Source organism: Martes martes (genome assembly GCF_963455335.1).
Source record: "Martes martes genome assembly, chromosome: 7".
Lineage (NCBI taxonomy): Eukaryota > Metazoa > Chordata > Mammalia > Carnivora > Mustelidae > Martes > Martes martes.
The window spans coordinates 108,298,373-108,310,670 of record NC_137894.1 but is presented as its reverse complement, the minus strand read 5'-3'; the positions used below and the strand labels follow the sequence as shown (position 1 = coordinate 108,310,670).

Here is a 12,298-nt window from a genome sequence, read left to right as displayed (position 1 = left end):
AGCCAAAACCCCAAAACTGCACAATCAGAACTATATAAGGTAGGAACAAATAACTAGTCGTCTGAAAGGATCATGTTTATTTAATTCTATAACCAGAAGCTATCAAAGCAATTCTAGAAGAACTAGGAAGACCATGGGTTGCTGTGGGGACTGCAGGTGGGAGTGTGAGAGGAGTTTGGGTTTTTGATCATTTACTCCTGGCAGGGTAGCCAGGGCCCTCCAGTGGAGGGACTTCCGACTTTGTCCTTCACCGGGTCTTATCTTGCTCTGTATTCTGGATATCTCTTCTGTAGACACCTTAGTTCTGCCGTGTAACTCCATTCAGAAAGATAGACTGATGGTCTCCTGCACTGTTAAAGATGCTCTATGAAGCCTAGAAGGTGAATAAGAATTGACTCTCCACTTGGGGGAAAGAAAACAAAAATATAGAAATAACTAGTTTATCCCAGCTGATATGTTTTCTTCAACAGGGCACATTTTGAGCCTAGGTTGGATGACCACATGGGGAGATGCTGTAAAGGAGCTCTGAGAAATGGAGAAATGGTCTAGCTGGTAGTTGAGGCCCCTTACAATGTTGAGACTGAGAATAGAAGACCAGGTCTTGAATGTTTCTAGAGGAGACAGGTCAATCTAAAATTGCGGCTTGAGTGGAGCTTTGCGGGGCGGGGGGGGGGCGGGGGGGGGCTAAAGGGCTAAAAGGGACAAGGGGGCTGGGTAGGGGGCGGGTGGTTCCGGGGATAGGGAGGAAGCTGGGGCAAGGTAGGCTTTTGAGTAACTTTCCACTAACTTTGCTCCAAAGGCGGGAGACTGGTTTGAAGGCAGATCCGGGGCTCTAGGATGACTAGGGGACACTGTGACGAAATAACAGTTCATGGGTAGCCTCGTCCGATGGCCACGTGCCTTCCACATATGTCGGGAACAGCCAGTGCCTCATGGTCCAGGTGGTGAGGAAATTAAACAATTCGACCAATCCTCCTCAGACTTTCAGCACCCAGGAATCTTGTTAACATGTGGCTTCTCATTCAGCAGCAGGTCTGGGATGAAGCCTGAGAATTTATTTCTAACAAGTTTCCAGGTGATGCTGATGTTGTGGGCCCAGGGACCACACTTCGAGTTACAAGGAGAGTTGCATTGAGTCTCCTCGTCCCCACCCCACACCCACCCCATTCCCTACCCACATTCAATTGGCAATAGAATTCTGCTTCCAAGTCCTCTTGGGTTTAGTGACATTTATCCCAGATTTTAGCATAAGTCTCATTTTCATCTTCTCCCATAAGTACGCTCATATCTGTCAGGCTTGGGCTGGAAAATGTGAGCAAGAGCCAGGGTGTGGGAGTGTAGCATAGCGCTTCAAAGCCTGGGCCAGGGAGACACATTCTCTGGGTTCAAATCCCAGCATGTCCTGTGACTACTGTGTGACACTGGGTAAGTTGTCTCTGCCTTAGCATCTTTATCTGTAAAATGAGTGGATAATAGTGTTGCCCCATAGGGTTTTTGAGAATAAAATGCATTGACCGCTTAGAGCACAGTCTTGAGTGTAGTAAGTTCTTTAGTGGTCGAGAATCCCACCCATGAACAACAGTCTCAGTGTCCCCGCCCTCAGGGGATACCAGGGCTGAATCTGAAATTTGCTTGTTCTAAACCGAATAGTAACAAGACCCACGTGATTGCATACTCTAATTTCACCTCTGAATCCATGTCCCTACAGCTTTATTATTTTTTATAAAAACGATTTGAGAGGTAAGATTTTGTCCTGAGGTTACTTTTATTAATATCTCGTCATGTTAGCAAACTTCTTCCTAATCTCCAAATTGCACGCTACTTAAAACCACATTAAGATGCTTATGAGTAAGAAAAATCGAGTTGCTCACTGGGGAAAAACATTTGTTTTGAGCCTTAGGCAAACTTTCTGTGGAGGTCTGATGCCAGATTCTGTGCTCCAGATGGCCCCATGGGGTCAGCCAATGGCCACAGGGAAGGCTCATGTCCTTCTGAGTGGACCCTGGGTTACCATGAGTGAACCGCAGCTGTACTTGCCTCCCAGGCCTCGTCAAGCTCTCGGGGGAGAGAGATCTTCAGAAATCAGGGCAGGTGAGGACACGCGGTGTGCAGTCCTGGCTGAGGGAGGCGTGTGGCTGACGGCCTTTTTACCCCCACACTTCCCTGGTCACTGGTGACAGCTGAGCTGCTGGGGGCTGTGGCTTTGCATTCCATGCTTGCCAACATACAGACAGCCCCCCCTCCCCATCCTGTGGGTCTTATGTGCGGAGAACCTGGGGGTTCATCCTGCCGAGAAACCCAGCTCCTAACACCAGGAGATCCCCATTCTTCCCGGCAGTGCCACCAATTCCACGTTTGCAAAGGTGGCCTTTGAGAGGTATCTCTCCTGGAGTTAGGCCTGAGGGGTCACGATCTGAGTAAGGCTTCACCCGCACGCTCGTGTAGCCAAGGGCCCTCTGACAGGAGGAGGAAAGATATCTGCTGCCGTGGCTGGCTCTGTCCTAGGTGGCTGGGAGCAGGGTGGGAAGATGCCTGGCTCTGAGCCATGACCTGGGACAGACTGGTCCCCCAGTCTGGCATTCCTTGGTTAGCGAATGCCCAGGCTTTGCTGCAGCATCCCCGCCCCAGCAATCTGTTCTCTGCTTGGTCTCTAATGACGCACTTGACACGTACTGGCCTGCAAGTACGTCACGGAAAAGTCAGCTCTGGGACTCTTTGTAGCCGAGCCAAAGATCTGAACTCTAGAAATCCCTTTCAGAGAACCTTTCAGTAAGACACTGCCGGGGGCTCGTGCTGTACAGCCTGACTTGGCGTGACCTCGATAGGTTTGGTGTCCAGGTCTGGCCTCGCTGCCTCTCCAGGGTGAGCTGAGTGGTAACACGCAGAGTCAGCCTGCAGAAAATCCCACCCCGCATTGCCTTAACTTACTGTTTGGAATTCTGTCTCACAGCTGAACCAGAGTTCTGACGACTTTGTTTTCAAAGGATTCTACTCCAAGTCTCAATATTTGTTTGTTTTGGGGATTTGGGGAGGAAGTTCATGGTTAATAGCAGCGGCCGGGTGCTGGACTTCATTCTGAATTGTCTTTTTAGCAAATGCTTGGTGGGTTCCTGAAGGGCCAGGAGCCTGTCTTGGGGGGGTGCCTGGGGAGCACCGCCGTGATGTGTCCAAAAGGATTAGGTATGACCACGTGGACGGAGCCAGGTTAAAGCATTTTGTCTAGGGCTGACTTTGAGCGTAGAAATACCAAGTTCCGATCACTTTACTTTTCAGAACATGCATCTCTTGAGGTTGTTTTCATTGACTCTGACTCACACTTAGTTCAAAACAAAGAGGAGGGACACTACTTTCTGGTTTATTCATGTAAGAAAATCTAAAATATTCCCAGCAAGATAGCATTCTAGAGTTGGTTTCAGAGACTTCTTTCTTTCTTTCTTTTTTTTTTTTTTTTTGCAGTTCAGGGATTAATCAGTTGGTTTTGAGATCACTTCTCTTTCTTAGTAACTCTGGCCATATGCGTATTTTTGAATTAGTTGAATGACCCTTAACCTTGTGACCTCAGTGACATTTGCTGGAATATAACTGAGGATAGTGGATGATCCTACCTGAGGCCAGCAATGGGAATTTTGGGATCGTGCTTCTAAGTTAAACGTGTCACAAAGCCTGATTGGCAGAAGGGTAGAACCAGGGGAATCAGTTCAGGGAAGGGGTATTTTCTGCTGCACCCTCCTAAGGTTAAAGCCATGCCCTGATCACCAAAGACTTGTAGAGTAGTGCTTCTCCTATGGGTCGTGTGGGGATCTTCCGAACATGAATTTTCAGGTTCGGTAGGCTGGGCTTGAAAATCTGCATTCCTAACAAGCTCCCTTGGTGATGTCGATGCTGCTGGTGGACCACACTTTGAGTGGCAAAGTTCTAGAACAATGATTCCCCCCCCACCCCCCAGCATGGGGCTTGAACTCATGACTCTAAGATCAAGACCGGGCTGAGACCAAGAGACAGTTGCTAAACCAACTGAGCCACCCAGGTACCCCCAGACGTGTTTCTTTAAATGTGGTGTACAGACCAGCAGCCACAGAATTAGGAATCCTGTTAGAAATGCAAATTCTTGGGCCCCATTTCAGACCCATAGAATCAGAAATTCTGGAAGTGGGGCCCAGGGCCCTGGATTTAACAGGACCTGCATTCTGATGTCTGCTTAAGACTGAGAACCACCACTATTGTACAAATGAATTTCATGTCACCCTTTCGTGTAACACACTCCAATATTTAATAATCCTTTGCTGCTGGAAGGTCTCCCTTGGGTCTGGCCTCAAATCATTTTGCTTAATTACTCCAGGTCTTTTAGGCCTTCTTGAAGTAGTCTGTTAAAAGTCCTAATCATAGAATTTTAGGCCTAGAAGAACTTTAAGATGTGTTCTGATTCCTCTTCCCCAAGCTGCATGTTCCCCTATGATCCTTGTCCACATCTGAGCTTTTAAAGCAGCAGGCGGAAAGCATTAGAGTACAAGTTAAGTTGCAGAAATGCCTATAACCCACTTGTGATATTTTATCAGTGCCCATCACATCTTCTGTGTCAGAAGTTTGGGTCATTCTATTTTTTTCAAGTTGGAGCTTAAGGATATTTTTATACTGCCTTACAGCTTTAAGTCCTATACTAATGTTATTTAAAATTTTTTTTCTAAAAAGGACAGCGGTGTGAAAGACTAATTAAACTCTATAGGGGCTTTTAAACAGTTTTATTGGATTTGAAATTAAACAGAGGCTTGGGGAGGTTGTTCTGGGGACAATGAATGGGAAGAAGCTAACAATTGTTATGGATTGCTGCAGAGGATGAGAGCACTGGATGGTTATGAGGGGCACACGGAGCTTTTCAGAAGGTGAGGGAAACAGAGAAGTTTCAGAGCCAGGCAATAATCCTTGCTGTATTGAACTTTTCAAACTAGACTGTATTTATGAATGCTGACTGTGGGGATAAAGGGTGTAAACTCCTCTCTCTTCCAGGCTGTGAGTTTCTGGTGAATGGGGACACCCTAATGACTATATGACTGAATGAAAATAGGCAAATTCAATCCAAAAAACAGAGTAACTCTATCGCTGCAAGGCTTTCTGGTGGAGGGGCATTCAAGCAGCAGGTGCACGGGTGCCTTTGTACCTTAACCCAGAGGAGCCCAACCAAGTTTGTGATTTAGGCATTTGGAGCATCATTTCCTAGTTCTGTGTCTTGATATCAATGTGAGAAGTCTCCTCCACTCCCCAGTTCCTGAGAGTAGCTGGCTAACACAACCATCTTCAAATGAAGGGTAACTGACTAACTCTTACAAGTCTTGAGTCTGGTACAAGATTTTTTCCAGGTTCCCCACTGTCCAGGCTTACCCGACATCAGCTTCTGATGTCCCACAGGCTTTTATAGATGGTCCTTGCAAATACACATAGAAATCCCCCCCAAATTCCATTTCTTCTTATTTTTTCTAGTACAGAGTTTTCAAATTAAGCAAAAAGACCTATCTCCAGATAATCGTGGAAAAAAAAAAAAAAGCCCAGACAAATGCATAACTACAAAGAACAATAACCAGGAAACTCACAGTAGGAAAGAGCATGGTCAGTGTTCACTCCAAAGGACTTAAGATGTATGAGTTTGGACAGACTGAATAACCCGCTGATTTTGACCTAAATAAATGACCCAATGGTAACAAAAGCTCTATCAAAGAAATTGGGCCACAGCCATCAATTGCTTAACCCATGAATTTGTAACATTAGAAACATTTCATAGTGGAGTGTAGGGTACAAGGAAAGAAAGATGAGAGGGCATTTTTATCCATGTAGGGCACATGCTAATTAATAAGTGTTGAGGGTTCTTTCTAATCCTCGGCCTTACATTACTGGTTGGCCACGTTCTCCATCTTGAAGATACATCTCCGACAGAGTGAGAGTATTTCAAGAAGCTTAGAGAATTTAGAGTCAGCCTCTGGTTATTCGGGACTTGACCCTCACTTTTGGAAACCATTCAGGATCCTGGCTTGTCTTCTTACTGACACTTAATCCATCTCCCTCCCTCACCCCACTCAACCCCCATCTCTTTTTGGACCTTTCCACGGCTCATTAGGCAATTCAAATAAAGGCTGGGCAAAGAATATAATGTGAAAAAAAATAGATGAAACTGAAATTTATAAAATTGACTCATTAATCCCGAATTTGGAATTGGTATGGGTAGGGAGAAATTGAGGTTCTTGGCCAAACAACGTTATTTTGGTTATTGATATATACCAACCAATGAATGAATTGTTATTTGCCCATCAACACTTCGAGTAATGTAAAGATTTGGCTTTTTTGTTGTTAAGATATTAAGAATGGGCCATTGGTTGTCATTTAGATAGCAAATAAATTTGTCCCAAGTGATCAGAACAGGTCATATCTGTTCCTGCATGCCTAGCCACATGGTTCATTCTCCTTACTCCCAAACCCTTAATGAATCAAAAGAGCGACACTGTACCTGTCCCGCGGTGTCATACAGTCCGAGCAAGTGTTGCTTGCCTCCCACTGTCACGGTAACTAGGGGAAAAGAGAAGAGGAGAGTCCATAAATGCAAGTTTTCATCAGGAGGCTTTACTTTTCTCTACACCAGCATCTTCCTGGGCAGTAAGGAGAAGCATATGCCTCACCCATGTATATTCTAAACCAAGCTGACCGCGTGATTTCCAAATGAAAGGCAACCTTGGCCTGCAGTGAGAGCAGATGGCTCGGCCAAGTTCTTAATTTTTCAACTGAGATGAATATTATTGGTGCCACAAGGGCACTCTATAAACTACTCATGGATCCCTCTTATAAGGCCCTGGAATATCAAGCTCTTGAAAGGAAAAGCTTGCTGGATCTTTTCTTGGTTTGGTTATTTTTTTCTTTTATTTCATTTCAGCCATGTTTCAGGATATAGAACTGTGTGAGCAACTTCTCTGTTTGAAATCTTTCTGCTATAGTCTGTCTCTGAAATGTTAATAAAACCGTGAAAACCAAGACTAGTGACTCACCTACATATTTTATAGTCTATAAGACAAAGCTAATAATGAAATGAGAAGGGCTTAACATTTATTTTTAAAAAGTTTTTTTTTTTTTTTTAAGATTAAATAACCCAGTGCTTTAGCCCACCTGATTTATTACAATATTGAATGTTAGGTGCAGGAGGCGATGTTGTCCGGGTTTGCTTTCATAGACCTGAAGGGTGTACATAGAGTGGAAAGTTGACAGTTTGATTTACCTAGCAGGCTTACTGCCTTGCCAAGATATTGTGCCCCAAAGGGAGAAGTAATAGAGGGATACAGACCACTCTGTACATGTCTGGAAATGAAATAGAGTCCCAACTTGAAACTAAACTGAGACGGATCACATGGAATGCATAAGAAATACAACCTCATGGTGAATAAAAGAGTGAATGAATTTAAGCCCCCCTTTAATCTCTTTTTAGAAAAAGGAAGTAAAACAGGAGGGAGACTGTGATTTTTTTTCCTACTTAATCAAAAAATGTGCAAATACTGTATAAAAATGATTTTTGGTTCCTCCAACCATTAACTATGCAGGAAAGACAGATCTACGGCGGAGGAACCTTTGCCCCCGGCTCCCCGCCCCCGCCCGCTGTCCGGTTCTCCAGCCTGTTTCAGAGCTGCTGATTCAGGACTGATTGGACCTGTGCTGGTTCTCAGGTTCCTGGGCTACACGTAGGCTAAGTACCTCTCAAAGGCTCATCCTCTGAAAAGCATTGGTTTAAAAGCGCTGCCTCCCTAGACACCAGGAACGATGTTGCTCATCTACCCAGATCGACACGTGTGCGGCTGGATAACGGGGCTGCAGCCGCTCGTCCGGAGCAGTCAAATGCTGACCTGGCGGACCCAGCTCCACGCAACCCCGGCGACCAGGCTGGCAGAAGAGGGGCTTCCCAACATTTTGATTTCCTTTCCTATCAGGCGAGCAATGGAAATGAAGGTGAGACTGTGTCGGCCGAGCTCTGTCCGGTCCCATTTCCCTCTCCCTGCATGCTTGGCGCGCGCTCAGATGTCCCTGAAGTCTGCCGAAGTGGTTTCTTTCATGACCAATTCGCTACCTAGTCATGGGTCAGGAATGAAGGGAAGAAATCCAACCATTACAGCATGGAATTTCCTGCTCTGGTGAGCCCAGGACAGGCGGGTCGGGGGTGGAGGGGGAGGGAAGGGCTGTTCAGGGGACCCTCCTGGAGTGTCCCACGACCTGCAGGCCCAGGGCCATCTCCAGTGCGAGCACCAGATGCCAGGTCATCCTCACGGCCTCTGTGGGCGCTGCAGATGTTCCTCATCAATGGCTCTGACCTCTGTTGTAGGAGTGCTGCGGGCTCGTCCCTCCGGCCCCACCCTTTGCTCTCCCTGCAGCCTTTGGGAGAAGACTCCGGCGGAGTTTGCCCTCTGTCTGTCCTTCCCAGGGTTTATGGGGTTCCTGGACCGCACTTAGTGTTGGGACTACAAAGACCAGCTAGAATCCCTCCTGTCCGGGAGGGTGGGGAGGAGGGGTTCACCCAAAAGGCCCGGCTGGGCACCGTGCCACGTGGTAAACACCCTGCCGGGGCAGCGTGGGGGGCTGTGGGAGCACACAGTAGGGCCATTACTGTTTTACTGGGCATGCGCGCACGTGTGTGCGTTTTGGAGGGGGTGGGACCATGCGGGGCGCACACACGCACGCGCACACACGCACGCGCGTCAGAGAAGGCTTTCGGGGGGCAGGTGTAAGCTGCGTCCCAGGGATGGCCGTGAGTTACTCAGGGCACACTAGGGGAGGGACAAGAGGTGGCTCACCAGCTACCCCGGGTTTATTGGGGGAGATGAGGCTGAATAGGTGAGCGCACAGTGCCTGGCTGTCCTGACGCACTAATTTAGACTTTTTCCCAAAGGCTTTGTGAAGCTACGAAAGTTCCGAATTCTTTCTTCCAAAGAAAGTGAAAGAGAAGGAATTAAAATAATTTCCTCGTATTAAGGAAAAAAGAGGGGGGTGCACTTTTCAGGTGGAAGTCTCATCGGCTTTCAGCTTTGTTGGGGAGCGGCTTCTGCTCTGTGTGTTTGGCCAGCCCTGGTGGAAGGATCCCAAAAGAAGGGGCAGCGCTTGTACCTCTAGCCCTGGCAATCAAAAGAGAGTTATTCTCTCTTTTCTGCCCTTTCAGTCTCCCATTTTATTGGAGGGAGATAAGTGGATCCCACGGATGATGCTAGGGAACACGAAGGGACAGAACCAAGCATTAATCATCACAGGCTGTCCAGAGTGCAAATGGCTTGATGAGTCCTTATCTTAAAGGAGCAGTGGATGCCTTATGGCTTGCCAACCTGTGTCCTACAGAGTTCTTCCATTTGGAAACACATGACAGCACGAAAGGCCCTACGATGCTGATAGTAAATGCAGTGAGTGAACAGCAGGATTTTCTAAGTCCGGTGATTCCGTGTTGGACACCTACCTCTGCTGTTCACCACTTGTGTGATCTTGGGAAAGTCAACTAACATCTCTGAGCCCCGCCTTTCTTATTTGTTAAAAATGGGGATAACATCACCTACCAAAGAGAGCACCTGTAAAGAGCATATTAAATGAGAAAATGCCTGGCACACAGCCTGGTCCGTAGGAAGCGCTGAACAATTATTACCCGCCCCCCTCCTTCAACAAAGGTTTCCTGAACCTTTAGTAAGGACAGGGACATGTCTTGCTGCCCACTGAATCCCCAGTGCCCATTAACTGGCACAAAAATTCATAATATATGTGAATTACTGGTCACTTTTTTTTTAAAACTTTATTTGAGAGAGACTGAGAGATCACAGAGGGAGAGGGGGAAGGAGAAGCAGACTCGCCACTGAGCAGGGAGCCCAATGTAGGGCCCCATCCCAGGACCCTGAGATCCTAACCTGAGCTAAAGGCAGAAGCTTAACCCACTGAGACACCCAGGCACCCCTACTGGTCACTTCCTACCCCAAATGATAGCTATTTAGATCTCTGTCTTCTATCTCCCGCTGGATAGGAAGACCCTTGAGGAAGAACGTCCATACCTCCTGTCCCACACGGTACACAGCACAGTTCCTAGTACACAGAGTTGAGGCTGAGCACATGGTACAGAAACGGAACACCAGGGCCAACTCAGGTGGAAGAAAGTCCTTCGAAATGCACCGAGCTGCAGCTAGAAGCCCCCTGGCAGGACACGGACTGCTGGGAAGGCGCAGCCAGCTAATCTGCCTGGCAGACCGCGGTCAGGCTGCGGTCAGGCTACGATCCCAGAACATTGTCTATTCTTGGAGCTATTAGAGTTGTTTACTGAGTGTAGAGGGGTTTTAAAGAGAGTGGGTCAGATGACCTGCTAATGGCTCTGTTGGTTCTCTCAGTAAAGTGTGAAAAGTTGTCAGGACCTGTTAAGATGTAAAATGAAGGCCTCCTTCTCCAAATCCTTTAAGATCTTTGCTTCCTTGTGGTTCTTTGCATGGACAGGAGTGGTTAATTTTGTGAGCTGAATGAGGTGCTAATGAAGTCAAAGTCAGGGGTGGGCTCTCTTGATGATCACCCAGAAAGAAAATATCCCGGGTGGGCTCAGAACCTGCTCCCCTCGGCATTTCAGTCCCCTTATGTGTGGCCCGGTGTGTCATTTGCAAACCTGGATGAGGAAGTGTTGGACATTCCCCGAAAGCCAGGTCAGACCCTCAGTCCAGCTCACAAGCAGCACGAGGAACTTGATACAAAGTCCCTCCCATGTTAGGTGGTGGGCTGGCCATCTCATCTGCCAAGAGCAGTCTTTTGAAGTCAACATGATGCATCGATGATGAAGCCAAAAAACTGCAATGGTGGAAATGCCAGGTCAGCCGGGAGGAAGCCGCCCTTTCATTCCCAGCACCTAGCCAGCTGTCTGCATGGCTCGTGTGGAGTATACTCTGGGAGGTAGGCTGAAGCAGACCCAACGAGGTGTGTGCATGTAATACCATCAAGGTGCTATTTTGGAGGAAGAAACACTAGGTGATATACCTAGCAAGAAATAGAATTTTATTTATTTATTTATTTATTTAATTTATTTATTTTTTAAAGATTTTATTTATTTATTTGACAGACAGAGATCACAAGTAGGCAGAGAGGCAGGCAGAGAGAGAGGAAGAAGCAGGCTCCCGGATGAGCAGAGAGCCTGATGTGGGGCTCGATCCCAGGACCCTGAGATCATGACCTGAGCCGAAGGCAGAGGCTTTAACCCACTGAGCCACCCAGGCGCCCTGAAGAAATAGAATTTTAAAGAAGGTAAAAAACGTGGCTCTCAGGTAAATATAGGATGAAGATAGGTCAAAGATTTATTAACTTATTGATGAGGGAACCAGTAAGGTGACAAATCTTATACAAGGAGCATTTTGAAGAACTAACGTTTAGAGGTACTTAAAAAGAAGGGGGTTGGAGGAAGTGACTAGGTTCAATGGGAAACTAGTTGTTGTTCTGTGGCAAAGATAACCTTCCCTGTTTTCTTTTATACTAAATGGGAATTCTTTGCGTGTCCACCTGACAAGATTTATAAGTTAACATGCACCTTCAGAAAGTCCCAAGTTTTTAGTTAGCAGAATCACGCAAAGGTACAGTCCCCTAGATTGTTAGTCCCTGGCGGGGGGGTTGCCCCTGCAAGACAGCAGAAGGAGAGTTTCATGCTCTTAGCCTTATATCCAAGTTTCAGATAATTTTTGTTCATGTCTGAATCCAAGTCCATGCTTTGTGACTCATTTGCTGAGATGTTGGGCAAGCCAGTAGGTCTCTCACCTGGGAAATGAACAAATCATGTTTACCCTAAGGGGCCATAAAAACTCTTTCTAAGCTGTTCAAAGTCAGGGGTAATCATCACAACAGTCTGTCTGTGTCTAGGGGGCTACAAGAAATGGAGAGTTTTAAATGAAAATTCTTGATCGTGACTTTGATCATGCCTAGCTGACTGGACACCTTCAGGAGCAGCCTCACCTTTCCCTCTCTGAACTGACCCTCATCCCCTACTCTTCTTCCTTTCTGGAAGAGCCTGTCTGAGGCAGTCACTTACCTAGCTCCCCTGGCCACTCTTAGGAGCTGCCTGTGTGTGTTTGTGACCTGGTTAAGCCTCAGAGTGCACATGTTCCTTTTATAAGGGACCAGTTCAGAAGCACCTGAGACTTTCTTCAAATTAAAGTAAGTTAGGGCATGCCTGGGTGGCTCAGTGGGTTAAGTATCTGCCTTTGGCTCAGGTCATGATCCCAGGGTCCTGGGATCAAGTCTTGTGTCCGGATCCCTGCTCAGCGGGGAGCCTGCTTCTCCCTCT

General features: G+C 47.0%; 1 protein-coding gene across 1 annotated transcript in view; it reads right to left on the bottom strand.

Annotated features, from left to right (window-relative positions):
• RHOJ (ras homolog family member J) overlaps positions 1 to 12,298 on the bottom strand; it is a 79,722-nt gene that overhangs the window by 16,919 nt on the left and 50,505 nt on the right. Inside the window, exon 2 of the mRNA XM_080807740.1 lies at positions 6,494 to 6,552. Coding sequence (XP_080663866.1) covers positions 6,494 to 6,552 — 59 coding nt within the window. The remainder of the gene's footprint in view (positions 1 to 6,493; positions 6,553 to 12,298) is intronic.